We start from the raw sequence: 22308 nt of genomic DNA on the forward strand, positions 1-22308 counted from the left end.
CCCCATACATTTTCATCTGACCAAATCTGGCCCTCTTTGCAAAAAGTTTGGACAAGCCTGGCCTAGAGGCTTCTTACGCCGTTTTTCCTAGGATTGCTGCATGACAATATGAAAAGCCAATCAAGGTTAACAGGCTAATTTCTTACACAGGTTCAGTTGGTTAAGTTAGTTGATGATGGCAAGCCGCTTCTGGTTTCAGGAGGACAGCAGTATCGTACCACTTTTGATTCTGGGGCTGTGCAAACTTAATGATGACATTCCTACATTCTGAAATTATGTACAGTGAACACTTGCTATTCTCAGGAGGTCGGGACCAAGACAAAAATAAAAATTTTCTCACCATTACACTGAATGTAGTTGGGTAATTAGCGAAAGCCTTCCACTTGTTTCTCTTCAGAAAACCGGCCCACCAAATGTCTTCCTTCAGTCTGCATTCTGGTGGTTATGCCACAAAATTCTCGAGAATTTTCTGGCTTGCTGTCATGTGTGGTGAAGGGCAAGCAGACTGTACCAGGCACACAAACTCTCAGAAACGACCTTTGCCGATGCAACATCACGCTGCGCCATGCCGCACGGCGCCACGTGGTGCCACATGGTGCAGTGTTGTTTCTCTCGCATTGCAGCTCCGGAGCAGATGGCCAACAGGCGAGGAGAAAGAACTATGATCATGGATGGCAGACTCCGACCATTTGTGTGCCACTGAACCGTCCAGGGACCAAAAGGAACTGTTTGTATACGTGTGTATTAGGCACATGCATACATTAAGGCTTATTGAAAACTTTGTGTGTGACAATATGGCCTCATGGGGAGCATCTTTGCTCCTGTTGCGCCCCAAGACAGAAGACAAGGTTGTTAAGCAGCCAATTAGTATTTTAGATGGCAGCATCGCTGATCACACTGATCCTCTCATTGTGTTTCACTAGATGTGGTGGAGTCAAATTAGCCACCAGAACTCACCCCCCCCCCCCCCCACCACCACCACCACCACCTCCTTTTTAATATGCTGTAATGACCTTATTTGCTGTCATCCATGATTTTACTACTGATTTATAACAGTTCCTTGTGAGTCAAAACGGCCTTCGAAGAGCAACATGTCACACTGGCTTGGTTTGGAGCATCTAATCACATCCAATCAAACGTCCGCAGCTAAAGAACTGTTTATAGTTGTTGTTCGTCGTTATTTTGGAATGTTGCATATAATTGGAAGAGGTCCTCGAGGGGTTCCATGAGGCACTTTTGGGAGAGCCAGAGGACTGGAAAGGGTGGGGGGCGAGGGGGGGATTGAGGGCTGCATCTGTCTCAAGTTGATCCAAAACCAAATTGCCTCCTTGCCATCTGTCCATCTGTCTGTGCATGCTTGTGGTAGATTACACGATGTTGACTTTGCCACAGAACAGAAGAAGATGAGCTGTATCAAATATGGGATTTTACATCTCTGGATTGGATTCTTTTTGTCACATCTATCTTTGACTGTTCTTTGTACGTCAAATGAGCAAAACCATGCCATCGGTTCATTGTTACAATGCAGTTTCTTTAAGCCTGTTTTCCTTTCATCGTCTTGGTTAATCTGCGTATTTGTATGTTTTGACCAGACTTGGATAGTCTCCCTTCCCGCCTCATACAATCAGGGTCCACAATATTAAGTACACCTGCACTGTTGTATGAGACCCAGCTATAATCAATACTTCTGCCTTGAAGATAACTTTACAAAGTTTACATCAGTGATTCCCAACCAGTGTCGCACCACATTAGTGTGCTGCGGTCTGAAATTATTATTTCTTTTGTGCAAATATTCTATCTATCTATGGCAGTCACATATCGTGACAGGCAGGATTATTAAATGCTTTACCATGTCAATCTGCTCAGGGCCTTCAGAATCAGGAGTCCTGTTCCATGTAACTTAAACTGTAAGTTAACTAAGATAGTGCCTAAACAATTAGATTTCAAATTTGTCATCATTCATCAGTATTTTTCTGTCTTCTGATTGGTCGATCAGAGCAAATCTTGTTACAGCCAAATTTGACAAGGAATGCACGTTTGTAGCAATCTGCACACATTAATACGTTTAAGAGTCAGCATCTCTAGGGGATATGATGTATTTTATTTCATCGTTTTGTTTTATCATGTTATTAAATGATTGATTCTGAACTGCTCCAGCTGACGTACATATCTTCAATCTCACCTGGTAATGTCATTCTGTTTGCCTGCTGACTGACAGCATCACTGAAAGGTGAGGATTTATGTTTCAGCAGAGAACCAAACGTTTTCCTTGTCTGTTTCAGAGATCCCCGTGGCGAACCCCACAGCTGTGGTGAGCAGCACAGAGGAGCCAGCAGGTTGGTGTACACTCGGTTGCACCCCGCCCCTCCACTACTTCACGAGAGGAACAAAAACATTTTTTTTTTTTTCATATTTCTGGGCTCCAGTTTGAAGGTGTGGAATAAATATTAATGGAGGGTGGGGCGCCTCCTTTTTGAAGTGCTTTGGCCCAGACAATTTTTTTCCCCCCTTTGTCTCGAAATCCCCAAGTCCTCGGCCAAGTTTCTTTGACCTCGAGCCCGCAGGCGCTCTAAGCATCGCCGCAGCTCCAATGACAAGGCCGGCCAACAAGCAGCAGAGGTGATTGGTTACAGCGTACGTGGTAGATAAAGTGGAAGGAAGCGTTTTGAGGCGTGAAAAGACTTTTGGCAACCGACTTGGGAGGAAATTGGTTCAGTTTCTCCCTTGAACCCCCCAAATTCTCCGCTCGAATACCCTTATTTTCCCTTCTTGATTAAAGTTGATTTGGAAATGTTATTGATTTAATGGGCATAGGTTCCACTGTGGAAGGTTTTGTTTTTTTCTTCCTCAGTTTCATTGAAAACGAGCAGTGGTACAAATCAATATTGGATACATCTTGTCATTCCATACAAGACAACAACATGCTCTTGTCTAACAGTTCAACAAGATGATGATTTGTAATAAAAATACAGTGCAATCTCTGAGATCAAACTAAATACATTCTACTCACTGTGAGTCCTTATACAATGATGCATTAATTACTGTAGATATGACAAACAGATATAAAGTGATGCAAGAGTCATCAAGTCAGAGTCTCAGGGCTTGTTTACAAATGTGGATGCTGATCTACTCGCTGGGCGCATCCAGGATTGTATCTGCCAAAACGAGCAAAATTGTCACGCAGTTAATTTTGTGTGTTCTTGAAGGAGTATATGCAAATAGTGAATTTAGCACGCTCAATGGGATTTATAAAACCTAAGACGAATTGCGCTGGCTGATTTTGCGTCTTTAGATACCGTGACTGAAAGGCAGGTGCAAACCAGCATGTTAAGCGATGTCAAATGCAAAATGAGAGACGGCACGAAGACCTTTTCAGTAAGTATTTTTGAAATGCCAGAAACAAAAATATTCGGAACATATCGTCTATTAAGCGATGCATTTTGGAGCTTCTTAAAGGGCAAACTTGGAGCTAGTCACAAGAAGGAGTCATGCCATATCCCCTACGACAAAACCCCTTTTAACTCTGACTTTTTTTGTATCTGGGTCATTTCAGCGCACTGACACCATTGGTGCTGGCCTTTTCCCAGAACAGTTTTTTCAGCATACTGTCCTAACTTTTAAATGCAATGTTATACAGGATTGGTTGAGGACTCTGATTGCTCTTCGGTGTGAATGTGTGCGCAAATGGTTGTTTGTTCATATGTGCCCCGCGATTGGCTGGCGACCGGTTCAGGGTGTACCCCGCCTCTCGCCCGAAGATAGCTGGGATAGGCTCTAGCACGCCCGCGACCCTAGTGAGAATAAGCGGTACAGAAAATGGATGGTGATACAGGGTGGGCACTCGGGACGACTTAGGTTTTTGCGTTTGCGGTGCTGTACCAAATTTTCTATAGTGAAAACCATCAGAGCAACCTGAAGCGCAAAACCCTCTTTTACAGGCAGATGTCTCCACTACTTTTACATCTGTTGCTAACAGCATGTGCAAACTACTCGAGTGAGTGAACATGCAATTTAGCGCTTGCTATTTGGGATCTTATCAAATAAGGCCTTAAGAGTTCTAACCGAAATAACTATGTGCTTCCATAACTGAATTTGAAACTGTAATCTCAAATGAACTGTAGAAAAACAACAATCACACAATAACATTGCATTTGCTGTCTTCAGTCTCCTGCATGGCCTTTTCAGTATAAATTGCCATTGATTTTTCAGGATGTTCTGAAATAAGTTTTCATTTCCCTTTGAGTTTTTCAACATATCACAATTGAACAATCAACGTCTTTTGTGTTGTTTGCTGCCTCCCTGGGAAAATGTTCAAAATCCCATAGGCAATTCTCCTCAGGCACTCGTAAATACGCCATCCGTGTCTTTCTCGCTCTCCTTAAACTTGACTGTCCGAAATGTTGGTTTTGTGTGGAAGGGGCGGAGGATGCAATTTGTCCTTGTCGTAGCAGAGAAAAGGCTTCAAGGCGGCAAAAACATCGAAGCCCTCAGCCAATTGTGCATGTTTTCACTGGGTCAGTGGCCGATTTATTTATTTTTTTCTTTTCGCGAGAGCTTTTCCAGGTGAAAAGTGGCTCCTCATGGGAAAACGCGCTCTTGCTGTTCCCCTGCCAACGTTTCACCACCAATACCTCGGGGGCCAACCGCAGTATACCTCGCATTATACAAGAAGCAACGCGCACATATTTGGCGTCGCTGTAATGAAATCCATGCACTTCTCATACAAATGCATGCCTGTCACAGTTGCAGGCACACGTTCATGATAATGAGCTGCATATGAAACCGCAAGTTCACCTATAATGAAAAGACTTTTCGAATGCTAAGATTTTTAAAGCAACAGTTGGGAATTTCTTCACACCCTGTGTCTTCAAAATAATTTGTAATGAATTATTATGTTGTATCATTAAAAAAAAACCAACAACAACAATTTGCATAGCTACATATGGGGACCAGCGTGCCAATAAAACAGACTTAATAAAGCAATTACTCCTCTCTTTGTAAGTTTAGGCCAATTAAAAGATCTGTTTGTGCCGTATTACATCAATCTTGTTTATAACATTGAAACTTTTTTCTTTAAAATATATGAACTTATCATAAAATTTGCTAACTTTTCCTCGAAGATCCTTTTTAATTCCTATGAAATTTAGGGGTACACGTAGTCATGTTTAATTATCATTAATATTTAGGAAAATGTGCACTCTAAGAACCATGTAGTAGTGAATTGCGAAGATATAGCGTTACACTGTTTTTCACCCTTATTTGTTTTGGGGGGGGGTGGGATTGTGGCTAAAACAGCACCCACGCAGTGACGCAGTTGGACATCCAACATGAGTCGTGGCCGCTTTTAGAGTGTCTCGTTGTTGGCCATGAGTGTGTGCAAGTCATAGAGCAAAGGCGGAAGAGCGAGGGGGGTGAAAAAAGTCTCCCTTGACAGCAAGCGTGTGGACCGGGGCGTCACACGGGTATGGCCGCTTTAGAGTGCGTTTAAAAGCCCGGTGACCCAGCGGACTACACTATATTCTAATTATCGGGAGCAGAAGCATAAGAAAAATGCCAGCTTAAGCAGCATTCATTTTCCCAGGTCGAAGTAGTGGTGTTTGATTGACAGTTGAGCAGGGCGTGGAAACACCATTCCAACATAGTTATTAAAGGTCTTTTTTTTTCCCCTTCCCTTTCTTTTCTCTCCTCTCCTCTCCTCTATGTGCCTTATAAAATCTCCTGCTCATTGATAGACAGCCAAACCTGCTGAACATTTTTATGACTTCCTTGGTCTTCTGTTCCTTCCTAAACACCTTCATTTGCTGCATCCATCTTTCCTCCCTACACCCAAAAAAAAACAAAAAACGATGCAACACCCTGACTCGCATGCAATTCGGGTGTTTTGTATGTGGTCACTTTTGAGTGATTTACTTTGGTAGGCGACGTGACCGGCTGGTTTTCCTTACAAAACCAGTGAGACTACAAGGACCCGGTCCAGTTTACCAGCATGCGGGTTCTCCGTTTCGTACTCTCGACATTCCAAGCAGGCAGCACAGTCAGTTTCCCGTGTCCCCTCAAGATGCCTGACTTCAAACGTGGGAAATGATTTTTGAATCGCCTTTTATCTTGCCACTCATCATTGTCAGGTGTCTTTTTTTAAAACCGCAAATACAACAATTCAGCATTGTTTCACATTTACAAAGTGATAGTGCTCATCTGTTTTGAATAGTTCATATAATCTCCCGCCTCCTCCCTCTTTTCATCATCATGCAACAATTAGAATTTTGATAAAAAATCAAACATACAGAGGAAGATGTGCGTTCCCTCCAGCTTGCTTGAGGGCTCTCCATATAAAATGAAATTATTGGCATTTTTCTCTATGCAGCTTTCAGGATGAGAAACTTGGTGGGAAGCGTACGTTTCCATTGTAGATTAACGAGCAGGACGACTGAGGCAAAGAAAAAGTTTTTAATATGTATCTGGCCAATGTGTGGTCTCGGGCTTCGCACAGGCACCCAAGGCCCACTCGCCCCATCCAAGCACGACCTGCTTCCACCTCGCTCTGTCTTTTCTCAACAACCTAGAAAACATGTCAAGCTTAACACTTTGAGTCCTCTGCTATGGTTCACCTGCCTTTCGGCACTGCTTTTTGTCCATGTCAGATGTTGTTTTTCTTCCACACAAAATAGCCACGCTAATCTTAACATCATCGTTGGACTCCTTGCCATGTAATCCAATATGAGCTCTTTAAATTAATTTGTGTTTGGAAATGACATGCTTGCCATTATGTAATGAGAAAGAGCCAGAAACAAAGGAAGTTTTCTCTCAAATTAAAAATAACAACTGCTGGTTTTCACTTGAATAAGCACATTTGCCCTCAATTTATGAGTTCCGTCCTTGGCTTGCTCCACAACTCCAGGTTCATGAGAATGCGACCTTTTGTATGTGTTGAGAGATATTAGATGATGCAGGTCATTTTCAGAGAATATTTTTCCATTTTGGCAGTCAGGTACCTCGACGTATGAGTGACCCGACATCAGTTTTTCTAGATACAAGCCATCGGCCGATTTTCTGCTTTGATTCGCGAGTTGCTGGCGGCAAACTTTACAGCAAGCTGCAGTTTGACAGATAGTGACCAAATCTTCAAAAGAGGACAAGTGCGTTCTAGGAGCTGTTTATTGCCACTCTCAGTGGAAGATTACTGTAAAACTAATCATAAAACAAAGGGAAATACATGTGGTGTTTTTAACCAAACTGCATAACTTTGCCTTACAAAAGACCAGCGGCTTTATACTAGCACTTAATGGGAAACGCCATTGGAAACTAGCATCGATATTGCGGTAGTTGTCAACCTTTCAACAGCTTATATTTGAACACAAAGGGTAGCAACACATGCAGACAGACAATACAACAATACTCACAGGCATATATTCTTTATCCTCAGCGAAAAAACGACTATTACTGCAGGTCGGTTGCGACAGTCGTCTTCTGCGTTTTGTCATCAAATCTATGTGTAGCTGATATGTATGCGTTGTACAAATTGTTTAACTGTTTGCATTGTATTTAATCTTTTTTTTTTCTAAAGTACAAAATTATACAGTGCTATTTTTCTTATTTAAAAAAAAAAACACGTTAAAAATGTAAAAAAACATGTTAATCTGGGTCAAAGTTTCAAATGGTAAAACCTCAGAAGTATTTGACTAAATTGAGCCTTTTGTTGTTGTTGAGCTTTAATATATATTTTTTGCTTTTTCTTTTTTATTCATGGTGTTTTTGTAGACTGTGAGTCCTACTGCAAACCGGTGAAGGGCAACCTGAAGATCAACATGAAGAAATACTGCAAAAAGGATTATGGTAAGTGTTCACTATCGTAATGTAATGTTAGCAGTGGCATTGTTGACCTGAGGTTGTTGTCGAATGTGTCCTCAGCGGTGCAAGTGAACGTGCTGGACATGGAGACGGTCGGTGACTGGGCCAAATTTTCTGTCAACGTCATGTCAGTGTACAAGAGTCGCGGCGAGCCCTTAAAGCGAGGGGACAACATCCTTTGGGTGCACATGAAGGACCTGGCCTGCAAGTGTCCTAAGATCCAGATGAGCAAGCGCTTCCTGGTTATGGGCGGCAGTGACGGTGGGACGAGCCCGGGGGCGGGGCCTGGGGTCGGACCCGGCGGGGGAACCTCCAACCCGGGGGCGGAACGCGCGGGCCTGCTGGCTGATAAGAACAGCCTGGTGATCCAGTGGAGGGACGTTTGGACGAGACGACTGAGGAAGTTCCAGCGCAAAGAGAAGAAGGGGAAGTGCGGTAAAGCGTGATGGGGGAGTGCCGCGGAAACCTACCTCTTCCTCCACCTCCATGAACCCTGACCCAGTCCCTTCCATCATGGGAACGCTGCACATTACCAAGACTGCATGTACCCTACCAGTTTTAAGGACCACATATTGTGTATAATGTATAATTATTTTCCTTTTTATTTTTTTGTAATGTCACGTCTTTCTCGTCCTATGGTTTGCCTTAAAAAGGGACCCTTAAAAAGGGTATGAAGTGTAGACAAAAGCAGACAGCGTTCCCACCATCGGTGATGACTTTGGTGCCAACCAACCGCTCCGTTTCCAACCACTACTCCTTCAAAAAGTCTTCCCAAAGGATTTTTAGAAGCAGCAATGAAGTCCAAGGAATCATCTCCAGTCGCAATGGGGTGTTCAACCTTTTTTGGGTACCGGACATCAGCAGGAACGTCTTTGAATCGGGATTTTTTTTTTTTTTTGTAATACACTCTTTGGAATTTTCCACAAAAAACTTGCTGCTGCCACAAGACCGGACTCATGCAAGCGCACTGCTTATTTTCTTTTCCCGTTATCTCATCCAACTATATACTCTTGTCATAGCATCTGAGCATTCTGTTGGCATACTGTGGGTCACATTTCTGAGGGTATTTTCGCACCTCTCCCTGGCTGGACCCTCTCATCGAAGGGTTAACATGCATGACACATTGCTTTGGCGGGAAGAAGGACAACTGGTTAGTATTTCAGAAGGAGACCACTCGACGGTGGTCTTGAGCGCATTCGTTTCTGATGTGTCATGTGACTGGCAGAATTTAATTACGTCAAAAGTGGGCTAAACGAGCCGACTATTTAGTCTGAATGAACGAGGCCGGAACGTTTTTAGCGTACTGTATTGTGACATGAGACCATCGCAATTCATTCCTCGTGTGTTTTGTTATGATAGCGTTTTCGTGGTTTGTGCCGGTCCATCGAGCCCCTCACAGTGAGACGCTCAAGAACCAAACCAATGCGAGCACCTCCCAACTTATCTCCCCTGTCGTCCTTTGCCAAATGAGCACAGTGGGGTTTTTAAATTTAATTAAGAGACTATGAAAGTCAGATTTGAAAATAAAATGTCTGGTAGCTCTCCAGCTTTTTATCCGCCTTTCATTCTACACGTTGCAGTCTACAGTATAAGATAAACAAAAGTTTGACTCTGAGGTCCATGCTGACAGGCATGTCTTGAAAGTTAGCGGTTGTTTGGCTTCGGCCGAGGCTGCGTGTTTGGCTTGTCCTTCCTCCAAAAGACTCTCTCCTCTGCTGCGTATCAGCCAAGCGCCAGCCGAGCACCCCCCCCCCGAGCCATTTTTGCATGTTGTGTATTGAGTGTCTTAGATAAGTGACAGCGCAGATCGAGGTTGCCAAATCTCCTGAGTGGCGCACTGTACTCCGCACTGTAAGCGCTCGTTTTCCTCTCCGAGAATGTACGTCAAACTGTGAAGGACTCACTCTAATGTATTGATCGTGTTAGATCGCCCTAAGAACTTTGCTTCTTAATGTTTGATCCAAAAACAAACGTAACCAAAATAAGTTCCTGTCAACAATTGATGACTTCACGGCATCATGCCCAGGGCTCCAATGACAATTACAGTGGAACCTCCACATAGGAAATATAATGTAACGTGAAGGAATCCGTTCACAAAACATTTATGACTGTACAGATGGTGTCGTAGGTAACATTTTAACATTCATGTCATACAAGTGTAAAGACGAGATAAAGTTGCTGTAACGTGACAATAAATGTCTTCTAAATTTGACAAAGCACTGAGAAGGGTGTTTTTAACAACCCTGCCAAATGTTATTGCTGGAAAAAAAACATACCAAGTATAAAAATGAGGCTTCAAAATGGATGCTATTTTGTCTAGCAACTTTCTTAATGCATGCGCATCCCTATATGTTTGAGCCACAAAAATGTATCTGCTGAAAGCCTACAGTGGATGAAAAATATCCTGAGAAAAGAGGCAGTAGCCAGCAGCTAGCTAGCGAGCTAACAGACTTTCGGGGCTCCTCTCGCCTGACGGACGGGCGGCGGGCTCGTCCTCGGCGTCACGTCCTTGCTTAGGAATTTCAATAACGACGCCAAGCTGTTCTGTAAATTGTGGCATTCAGGGAAGAGGCAGTTTCGGCGTGTTGGCATAGCTAGCTAGCTAACTGCGAGTAATTCGCAATTGCGCTGGATAACTGATGCGAACGAACACGCTCAAGTTCTTATATAGTGTGGGAGGGGTGACTCATACCGGAAAACCAAAGTGCATCACTGGACGCCATTTTAGCCACGCCCAAAACAATCAGGAAAACTGAAATGGTGAGGAACATTTTAACGGTATTTCTCCACAATTCAGGACTGCGTAGTTCTCAGTCCTTGCACGTTTTCAGCAATCATCTTTAAACATGTATAATGTAATCAGAAACAAATCTCTGAATTCGCTCTACAGGGTCAGTACGATAAAAGTCAAAGAAATTAAAATGACTTGGCCATTGAAGGCACCCGACAGACACGTAACGTACAAGAAAATAAATTGTCTCCAAGCTTCTCTGGTCATTCACATGCTAGTCTTACCCATTTATGTTGGCTTGTGATGGATAGATTAATTTTTTGATGTAATTGATTCCCAACATTCCCCCCAAAAAATGCCTGTTAGGTTAATTGAAGACTCTCCATTGTCCATAGGTTTGAATGTGAGTGTGAATGGTTGTTTGTCTGTTTGTGCCCTGACATTGACTGCCGACAAGTCCAGCGATTAGGCTTCATCTCACCTGCAACTCTAATGAGGATAAGTGGTATAGAAATAGATAATTGAATGGTTATCATCACACTTTTGCAATCACTGTTATCTGCATCACACACACACAAAGCCAAAGAAAAAGCAAAAAAAAAAAAAAAGAGTTGTTGAGTTAATTCTTTAGATCCTCATTGACCTGAAGGCAATCATGCGTCATGTGATTTTTGATACGTGCAACTTTGGAGGTTCCACTGTAATTGCAGTTTCGTACAAACGGTAACTTGTTTGTATTTCTACTAATAACTGGTTAAGCAGAGCTATTTTACTCTGTATCTGGAGCTCATTTCGCAACAATATGACTGTGCCATATTTTGGCATCTCTCTTCACGTCTCTCTGGCTCTCGCTCAAGTGCCCACCCTGAACGTTGACGCGAAGATAAGAGCGTGCCAGATGTTTTCTCGTCTTTTTAGTCAGCCTCATGGGGAGAGCCGTCCTGTTGTTTTTCATTAACAAGACCCAAAGCTTGGCAAAAGAAGCCAGCCACTTTCGTGCTTTTGCGTTGTTTCTTCCGCCACTGCTTTTTATAGCATTCACAGGTGTGTGTATGTGTGTGAGAATAGGTTCGTGTGTGTGTCTAATTATTCAACGCAAGTAAACAAGTGATATGCACATCACGCTCTGCGCCCTCATTGCTTTAGACGCTTTTGAAGCTATTTTGTATGTACGCTCACTACCCGCAACATTACAGCGGGTACACTTGCACAATCTAATGTACAGGTGTCAAACTCAAGGCCCGGGGGACAGATCCGACCCACCACATCATTTTATGTGGCCCACGAAAGCAAATCACGGGCATCAACTTCCATGATTATTGCTAAAATTTGCACCAAAATTAAAAATTGTCATATGTAATAAAAAAAAAAATATTGTTTACCAAACCCCTTTTTTGTACAGTAACTTGAACAATAGTTGAACAAACTGTTACTGTATCCTTGGCTTCTGATTTTAAAACTATTTATCCATCCATTTGTTGTGTAGAAATTAGGTGCATAAACATTTATATGGTTTCACAGTCATACTGGCCCTCTTAGGAAATCTGTATTTGGCCTGTGACAAAAATGAGTTTGGCACACTTGAGTGAGATTCAGTAGAAGAGCTGTCTCAAAGGTAGGATTTTTCAACACTTCTCAGACAGCGTTCAAGAGACCGAAGAGATTTATTTTATTATTTTCAGCAATTTAAAATGGATCATTACTGTTTAAAAAAAAAAAGAATTGACAATGTGTGGACAGATCACTATTACTGATTCATGGAAAAATATTTAATTGATTGTTAAAATGTTACCTAAAACATCATCGGTACAGTATTTGGACGTGCAAGTATTCCACCCCACCGCAGCGAAACATGAAATTGCCCCTGCATTTGATTGTTATAAAATACTGTATATTATATGACTAAAATGTAATTTTAAATCAGAAGTCATGGAAAATAGTAGTAGCAATAATCATGGCAAAGCCAAAATTATAGTGCATTACTTATCCAATTTACATTCAAAAACTGACTTGGTGAAAATAAATGCTTGTAAAACCAGTTGAAGTGAAGAAAAATTGCAATTTCGGTGCACATTTTTTGCCAACATGGATTTAGTGAGCCATATAAAATGATCGGGCGGCCCTTGAGTTTGACACCCATGCTTTTCACAGTATCGCAAACTATTGGAGAATTAGCATCTAAATATTAGATTGATTTATTTCTAAAGTACTGCAAAATACAACCGCAATTATTAAATCAATCGAAAAGGGTGAAATTATCTTCCAAAAGCAGATTTGTGCAGGTGTACCAAATAAAGTATCCTCCTTGTTTTCCTCCCATTTTACCCACTTGTCATGCTGTAAATATGCGGCGGGCTGCCGTCCTCTGTTGCATCACGTGAGGCGTCACCTTATGACTGGCGTCCATGTATTGTACAAACAAATCTGATGATGTTTCACGGATGCCGAAAGAAGAAACATGTGCTTTTGTCATCGCTGCCTGGAGATGTTTCACATGGTACGCAGAATGTATTCCTTTAAGCTTCTACGACAAGCGCCCTATTGTAAATAACTCTGGGCGTAAAGATGACTAAGTAGTATGTGACACAGGGATGGTTGGACCCTTTGATTCCACCCGTGGAAGTACAGATGGAATAGACCCCACCTCTTTCTGTTATATGAATGTCTGGAATAATGGCTCGCTCATTCCATGAAGTATCCACGGCCTTTTGTTTTGGTGCATAGCCTGCTCCTTACTTCTATAACCAAGTCTTCCTTGTACTTTTTTCCCCTTGAGGCAATGAACCACTGAGTTTTTCATTTAAATGAAACAAAAAATAAATTATTAGTTAATGAGCTGTGTGCCTTGTTGATGGTCTGTCTCGTTAATAGCGGGCTGCGGAAATTAACATGAATACGGCTTTCCCGTAGGAAAAAAAAAAAATGCTCGCGAGTGCATCGGGCGGCGCTCCAGCGTTTCCTCTCACTGGGGATCGACTGGTTGGGAATGAGGGATAGAGTAGCTCCCCTCCTCTGTGAACGGAGCAAGACCAAAAGCTCTGTAAATAAACTTTGAGGCACACCAGTGTGCTTCACCTCTGTGGAAACCTAACCCTCCAATCAAAGTCTGGTCCAAAGCAGGAAGGTTTTTTTTTTTTTTTTTTTTATCCCCTTGTATTTCACTCTGTCACCTACGTGGTCGTCGCTCCCCAAATTCCCAATTTCTATCCAAACAAAATCCTCCTCCTGCTGGAAAGCAACCATTTATCATTCAAATCCCCCCTTGGCCTAAGCTACCAAGTCTTGTCTGGATATTTGTATACCTTAACCATCAAACGCATCTGTCTCGGACATCCTGTCCGCCATGTACTTGTTGTGCCAGCTTCTTTAACCGGTCAACATTTTTAACTTAATGGACAGTGCTTTATGGTCCTATGTGGGAGTCAGTGACAGGAACAGATTGTTAGAGATTGCACAGATAGCACCTGCATGCATTCATTATTAGTGCTGTTCAGGGACAAGGAGATTTTCCCACAAATCGGGTCACGTTGGTTGAAAAAAACATTTTTTTTACCCGCAGTTTAGTGTACAGTGTATGTGAATATTATGGCAAAACAGTGGTTCTGGGGAGGAGTCAAGTTTTTAAATTGGGTGTGGTTTTGTTCAGAACCCTGCCAAATTGGATTATGATTAAAAAACATCGTAAAGCACTTAGAATGAGGCTTCAAAATTGCAAAAAAAAAATTAAACTATGCTCTCAAACGCTGTGCGCATGTCTGCTAAATGCACGAAACCACACCCCACTGACAAATGGATGCTACTTTGTCTAGCATCTTTCCTATGCCTGCACTTAACTACATCTTTAAGCTGCAAAAATATATCTGCTGAAAGCCTCTGTTGGCTGCAGTATAGCTCACTGGGTCGTCATGCGGCTTTCCACGAGAGGCGCTAGCTTTGCGTTGAGCGCAACTGTCGCTGTCCCAGACGCTGATGTCACTCTGGAACTAATTATCTGAATGCACGAAAATGTGAATACATACTTGGCAGAAGGGGCGCCGTACGGGGGAGAAAAGTGATGAAAATTCCAAGGGTCCTTGAAAATAGTATTCTCGACTCGCGGCATTGAAGTGACATTTTTTTTCAAGCGGCCCAAAATTCCTGGCCGTGCCCCAGCTCGGCACACACGGCAATGTCCCGCATCGGCAAGTTATGTCTGAAAGGCACCGGCAAATGAATCTTGGCTATACACAAAAGAAAAAAGTTACAAAATGTATATAAAACTGAAATAATGATGGTTTCGTGCGGTGGTAATGTGGTGATCACCGCCAGTGGTGGGACAGCACCCTAGTGCCCTCTATTGACAAGCTGCCACTGACTTTTGTTGTTGTTGTTGTTGGAGTGAATAAAAACGAATTTTGGGACCAATTAACCAAATTTTATGTTTTCTTTTTTTCATTTTGCAATGTGACTCTCAACTAGAAAAGTATGAAAAACATTTGGAAAAAACATCACTGCCAAGCCTTTCAAACTTGGCACTGATTTCCTTTTTTTTTTTTTAAAGAACAAAGTAAAACATAATGGTAAAATGCGGTCCGGTGATTTATACGAAAGCTTAGGAAGTGGGTGTTAGTGTGTTTCTTTGACGGTGACACAGTGTAGCAGAGCTGGTATCTGGAAAGCGGCGAGCTGTTTTGAGGCTTTGGAAAAGTGGCCAAAGACGGTCCATTCTTCTCCACATTCTTCTTCCAGCACTCGCCGAATGTGCTTTCATAAGCTGCCAGCGCAGCTTCATTGGCTTTAAATGGAGCCTCATTACCACTCGGCTTTAAAGTTCAACAGCCTTTTCCAGCATAGGGTCTATTGTGTGTAAGTATACGTGCGTGTGTGCGTGTGTATAGGCCGTGCACTTTTTTTAAATTTTTATTTTACGATCGCTCCCACTTGGTTTATTTCTTTATTCTCTTAGTTTTTTTCCCCCTGGGAGAGGTGTCTACATGTGTGAATATGTGGATACCTCAGCGAGCATGAGCGTGTGTGTGTTTGTATGTGTGTGCGGTTCACCACACATAGAGCCTCCCTCCCCTTTGAAAACCGCAAAAAATTGTGGCAAGAAATCTTTGTGGGGCTGCATCATAAATATTCAGCGCTGAAGGTCTGATCTGGAGCGCTCGTTTTTGGGCCGCATGTCTTCGCTGTGAGTGAAAGCAGCTGTCGTGTGAGGAGACAAAACTCCCTATGGATGTGAGCGTGCGTGACAATAGCCACACCTCTGCTCACACATCTGTCATGCTTCCATCTTTCCATTTGACAAAAGCATATTCCAGAATGCATGACAGCGACACCCATGTGTTTTCTCTGGCAGTGGCGGGTCATGCCTTTTGTACCTGGGCCTTTAGTGGGCACTTACCCAACTTAATACAAATCTTAATATTGCGTCATAAATATAGATACGGTCGATACTATACAAAAAATGTAATAAAAACAGCACGCAACTGGGAAAGTTTTGAAGGAATGAATGTTGACGGTGGAACCTTAGTTTTTGTGCTTAATCCATTCTAGAAAGTGTGACTCAAAACAAATCGTACGAAATCCAAAGCCATTTTACCCGCAAGAAAAAATGTAAATCCAATTCATCTATTACAGACTCCCCAAAATATTAATAAATAGATGATATAAGGATTACTGTAATTAAAGTTTTCCATATTGAAAAAAGTGACTATTGAAGGGGAACAACAACTCTCCCGGTCTACTCGGCAACACTTGGACAATTTTGGAGTCACAGTGGCATAACTTCCTGTTAAAAGTCAGGCCTTTCAAATACAAGCTTAGCACACTTTCTTTGGCCCCATGGTGTCTGATTTAGCAGTTGCACTCAAGCTATTTTGTGCTTGTTTATTGAGTGACACTGAATGACAACCGGTGCATCCTTTGACCATCTTCATCTCGTCAGAAAGGTTCTATTTCAGTGATTTCTTGATTGATCACGTCTGGAGATTATCAGGCTTGGGTGTGATCAGTGCAAATGAGCTCAGCTTTCCCCAAAATGTGATTAGCCCGTTAAATCATAGCATATGCTCTTTATCCTGTGCAAAGAATGACTATTATTACTACGGCTTATTGAGGAGTGACCTTCTCCTTGTATATCCGTATGTCAGCACAATGTCCATTGAATTGAAGCAAAAAATGTGGCAGTCTTTGCATTCCATTCAGTTAATTAATAGTACAATAGTAGATAGTGACATTTGTTTGAATACAAAAATGTCATTTGTTTTGGGAGGCTGGACGGATGAATCAATATTCCGTAATAAGTCCCCATTAATGTTGCAGTTTTGCAAAACTGTACACATCGAAACAAAAGTCAAGTTCTGAATTTTAAGTTAATTTTACACAATTACCTATGTAAGATTTTAAGAGATAATCAGACAAGATCTAACGGTGGTATTGATATTTGTTTGTGCCGAATTATTTAGTGCCTGACCCGTCTTTGTCATAAAAAGCCTCAAAGTTAGAACGTACAGCCATGGAAAAAGCCACCTTTGACCTCCCAGTGCAGGCCGTACTGTATCATACTGTCCCGTTCTGACCCTGTCCTCTTCAAACCCCATCTGTTTCCGTTTAGCGCCAGCTTCCCCACCTTTTGCGCTGATCTCCGGTCCGCATTAAGCGCCCTAATTTGTCTGCCAAAGCCCGGCTCTGATTGCTACCATGTGATGTCGTGTGAAAGGTGAGGTGATGCCTACTTATCTGTGCAGACGGACAGCTCGGGAAGGTCAGCACAGGCGAGGGTGACAAGGGTTCAGGTGGGGGCAAACCAAAAAGCCATGAGAAAGTGAAATATGGAGACCACATGACAGCATGGACATGGGGGTTGGGGGTGACTTGATGGTTTTTGCGAAAGCTGAAGAGTTTTTCCTTTGGGATTTCATCTGGCTCCACTTGTCCACCAAGACCTTTCCAGTTACGTTTCAACGTCTTCAGGCCCGGCAATAAAAGATATCCACTTCTTCCAATTCAACTTTTCTTCACAGGCTTCTTCTCCAGAGAAAGACCAGAAAACTTTCCTCATGCTAAGAGGGAATTGTGGTGTTTGCTTGCAAATCTAAGTGATGTCATGCTACGGTTTTAGGTGCTTTGTACAGTCCTGCGGTGCTTTTCATCTGAACGCTGAAAGCTCAGGCAACCAACTAAACACCAGGTATTGATGATAAAACTTACAGCTTAACACCATGAATTTGGAAGAAAAGTTAACCACAATTTTGCAGTAAAGTCCCTCTAATGGCTTTCTCCACAGGTTGTATTATGGCATTGCTCATTTTGTTTCTACCAGGATGGACAATCCAACTGCAGGATATCATGCCTTGCACTCACTGAATTCAGAGGTAATCCAGGATATTCACACTTTTAAATGTTGACAAGCACTAAAGACAGTACAAAAGACTGACTTAATATGTTAAATATATTGCATTATGTGTGAGGTGTGTTTCAGCTGTAGCATGAAGGTGAAAGGTATGCTTGTGTGCGTGTGGTAACACACATAATGACAGCCAATCAAAATGTGCCATTATTAAAGGGAGAATATGCAGTTTTCTAATTGCTAGCAAGATTTCAATGAAGTCACATTTCAGTCCGTCCGTAAAGGATTGACAGAGTATTTGGTCAGAAATCGGATCAATGAGCAGTTTCGATAATGGAATCGGAATCGCTAAAGTCTTATCCCTAAATATGAGAGACACGACATCTAAGGTCATCTGTCATAAAACCTACAAAAAATGACTTGAAATTTGAAGCTCAATGGACTTGTCGAGCACTATGGGGCTCTCTTGTTCTTCAATTTCTAATTTGGCAATTTGCAGCCAAAACCGCTGCTGCATTTCGTATGAATGCTCCGAATGCATGTGCTAGTAAGAGGTGTGGTGCGGCGTTAAGAGAGCAGAACACTTTCTAAGGGAGCCGAGGCCCACATTCCCTCCAAGCCTCCTCCAGGGGAGAAGTTGTGGACAAGTGAAGCCCTTGTGTCAGCCGAGCAAAGAAACACGACTCGGGCTTCTAGTTTCAACAACAGCCGCACCTGTGAAAATACGGGTGCCGTATCCACGTATCAAACCAAATAAACTCACCTTGGCGTCGAGCGAGCGCACGCTCTGATGACAGGTGCCACTCGGCGGCCGAAACCGGTTGGCCAGTAAAACGCCCTCCTGGCACACTGCTTTTTTTGAACTTATAGAGGAGCTTTATGTGCGGAGTGACTGCGCCATGCCAACTGGTTGGGCAGTGCCAAATTACTGGTCTCCATGGCAGAACTACTGAGCAATAAATGTTGGGAACCAGTAATTTTTAATAACACATTCCAAAGAGGGTATGTCACAGCTTAGCGGGCCAAACAGCACCCAAGCAGTAAAATCTGCGGAAACTTGACTTCCTGCACTCTGCTTCTGTTTCCTGTGCAGCAAGGCCTCAAGCCAAGCTCGAGCCAGGGCAGAACAAGCACTGGCAGCATGTGATCCATCGCAGTTTATTTACTGGCAACAGAACCTCAGCGCGTCGGTACCAATGCTGAGGGAGGTGGGAGTAAAGGTGGGAGTAAGCCACATGTGGAAGTCCAAAATAAGTCTCAAGTCCTAACCTTTCAAGTTTCAAGCAAGTCCCAAGTTTTTTTTTTTTTTTTTTTTTGAGAAGTCGTAGCAAGGGGAGGGAAGGTACCTCATCATGCAGACATGTACTGCAAAAGCCATCGAGAAGTTGACCTGAAACCTTTTGTACCTCATGTACTGTACATCTGGGAAGATTAACTGCGCAGCCTTGAATGTTTGACATACATCATAATGTTCAAGTGAAGCCGTTTGAAGCTGTTTTTACAATGCATATGCTTAATCTTTACTCTTATTTTCCACTGTCAAAGGACACCCACCGGACTCTTCTTTAAGTTCACCTGCCGCACATCAAATAGTAACGCTCTGTCAAATATTTTGCTTTGACAACGGTAATGGTGTTTAGTTTTGGTATTTTGTATGTCCAGTCCATTAAGCTAATTATTGAGGATTGTAGTTGCAGTTGCGGGGCTGACATATTTACCTCCACCAAGGAAAGTTTGGATTCCGTGGTTTGGAAGGTTTTAAAGCGGGCACACTCACATTCGGTCATGTTGTTAGGTACATTTGCACATCTAAATATGTTTGTAATTGCAGTTGTAACAGAACTGCAACGGATCCGACAGCGAGGAATTTGTTACTGTAGCAACATGACAAATATTACAACCATATTACTTTATAATACAGTGCAGTTGTAAAACCAAGATAATGAACATTTTATTTTATTTTTTTTATCTCAAGTGGGATAGTTTTGCTTGGAATGTGGCGCTCTGACCACAACACAAGTGCAATGTGGCTCTCTGTCACCGCCATTCTTTCATTTTATTCCCCGGAGAGGTCATAAGGCTAAAAGAGCTCTTTTGTCTGATTAATGGTGTTTGCTTCACTTGCGTATTTGCTGCCTGGCGTTGATGAATCCCAGTGTCCTCGTAAAGTACAAGTGCGCACAAGTTGTTTCTAAATGGCAATTGTTAACAGCTCGGTGGTCTCCATAAACGCGTATCAACTCAGATTGTGAACAAAAACAAGGCAGATTTAAAAAGTGACAGTGACGGAGCTATAAAGATGTCATATCCGGGTCCTCAACATGAAGCTTAGTTCATTTGACCTGCTTTTGGTTAGCTGAACTGTGACGTTAACGTAATTTACCTGTTTTTGTTGGTTTTATCGTGGTGGATATAGTTGTTGTGTCTCTTACCTTTGAGTTGTAAACCTTGCATGTTGCCCTTATGTTTTTTGTTTTTGTTTTTCCAGTTTTATCAAAAACATAATCCTTGAATCTAAATGAAATAATCTTCGGCGCTCCCTCCACGATACTTGCTTCACAATGTGGTCGCTGCACTCCGCATCGTCGCACACTGCCAGTTTTGCACGCACTACACTAAAATAAACTATATCTGACAATGGCAATGCCAATAATGGCATTATTTAGGTCATGTTTAACTTATTGTTAACAAATAATAATAAAAACAAAATACTGAAAGTTCAAATATGACTAGGCAACTGCTATTAGGTTAACGAAATGTGAACATGCAAGGCTTGCCAAGTTATGTAGTTTAAGTCTAAGCCAAGTCATGTCTTATGAATACCTAATCAAGGTCAAGTTGAATCATTCATTAGCTTTGCAGTAGCTTCGCAAATACCAAGTCCTAAAATTGGCGGCTTAAATTTGACTCAAGTCAAGTCATATGGCTCAAGTCCCCACAACGTATTTAGCTTACTAACAGCTGGCTATTCTTAAGGGTGAAATTTGCCCCAAAAAAAAAAAATATATATATATATAGCTGGGCTAGGCTCCAGCAGCCCGCGACCCTAGTGACGATAAGCGGTAAAGAAAATGGATGGATATATATATATATAATATATAATATATATATAATGTATGTTCCACTAGATGGCAGAAGGGACAATAAACCAGTGCATCCACCTGTTGTCATTTGTTAAACAATAACAACTTAGTGTTCATCTAAAGAGGTCCATCTGTATATATGTATATATATATATATATATATATATGTATATATATATATATATATATATAATGTACTATAATTAAATCTAAGCAATACCTTAAGTAAGTGACCAATATGACAACACATTTTTGGCTAATATTAATCATTTTAAAGCTGTTATTAATGATCCTAATTATGAACCAAAAGGTTTGTGGCAGGTCTTGAAAGCTTCTCACTCCATTTTGCTTATTTATTTATTCATCTTTCACACATGTTGGTTTGTGGTGCGCACAGCAGCACGGAACGACACATTCCACAGCTCCATTCGGACATGTTGAGCTCCGACGCAACTAACACCAATCCTCCAATCAGCACTGCGGTCAGCACTTTTCAGCAGCGCTCTGTGACACCTACTGTGGACTTGGACTGACTATTGACCTCTTACCCCCAAAATACGGGACGTAAACTGTTGTCTGCAGGTAATATTCAGATCATTTGAAACAGATTTCTAGGCTTGATTTATTCATTTTTTGCTTGTATATTCATGTTATTGACAAGCTTCAGTACACCTGCACAGCCTAATGATCAACTCCATGAGCTGTATCCAAAATCCAAAATGAGCTTTATTTTCTTTTATCTCATTAAAATGTGCAGGGAATACTTCCTTGCCAGAGGTAAGTAAATCTACAGTATTTGCTAGAAGTTGCAGCTGTGTACACTTCCAAAGTGAGGCATGTGCAGCATCAACATCTGGAGGTGAGATGTTGCGAGTTCCCCTGAGTCAGCATGGGATGGCTTCCTGTCAGCTCCCAAAGTGGTCCATGGCTGGTTTTTTTGCCACATGTGTGCCAAGGCTTCAACATCTCTCACAGCTGCTTTCTCACGTCCGTCTCCTCCTCGGCTTCAGGCCAGCGCGAAGATTCCTCACGCTTGCTTTTTGCCTGTTTGTCTTGACACCTTTTCACATGCGTGTCTACCCTGCAGCTATTCTCCCACGAAGTCAGCACCCCCGCCTCAGATAAGAAACCCATCGTAAACGGTCGAAACCACGCTATACACAACTAAATCTACTTGTTTAACTGCAGTTTATAGTGGTGCCGTACCTCGACATACGAATGACCCGACTTGCAAGTTTTTCAAGATACAAGCCATTGCTCGGCTGATTTTCAGTCTTCAGTTGGGAAAAAAATATATATATATAATACCCCTC

At 42.2% G+C, this 22308-nt stretch overlaps 1 protein-coding gene across 1 annotated transcript in view; it reads left to right on the forward strand.

Annotated features, from left to right (window-relative positions):
- The window catches only part of ntn2 (netrin 2), a 45817-nt gene extending 33287 nt beyond the window's left edge, over positions 1 to 12530 (forward strand). The window contains exons 5-7 of the mRNA XM_061663954.1: positions 2283 to 2336; positions 7759 to 7833; positions 7909 to 12530. Of these exons, the coding sequence (XP_061519938.1) occupies positions 2283 to 2336; positions 7759 to 7833; positions 7909 to 8294 (515 nt within the window). The 3' untranslated portion in view covers positions 8295 to 12530. The remainder of the gene's footprint in view (positions 1 to 2282; positions 2337 to 7758; positions 7834 to 7908) is intronic.
- The last annotated feature ends 9778 nt before the right edge of the window (positions 12531 to 22308 follow it).

This window comes from Phycodurus eques, chromosome 19 (assembly GCF_024500275.1).
Source record: "Phycodurus eques isolate BA_2022a chromosome 19, UOR_Pequ_1.1, whole genome shotgun sequence".
NCBI classification, from domain to species: domain Eukaryota; kingdom Metazoa; phylum Chordata; class Actinopteri; order Syngnathiformes; family Syngnathidae; genus Phycodurus; species Phycodurus eques.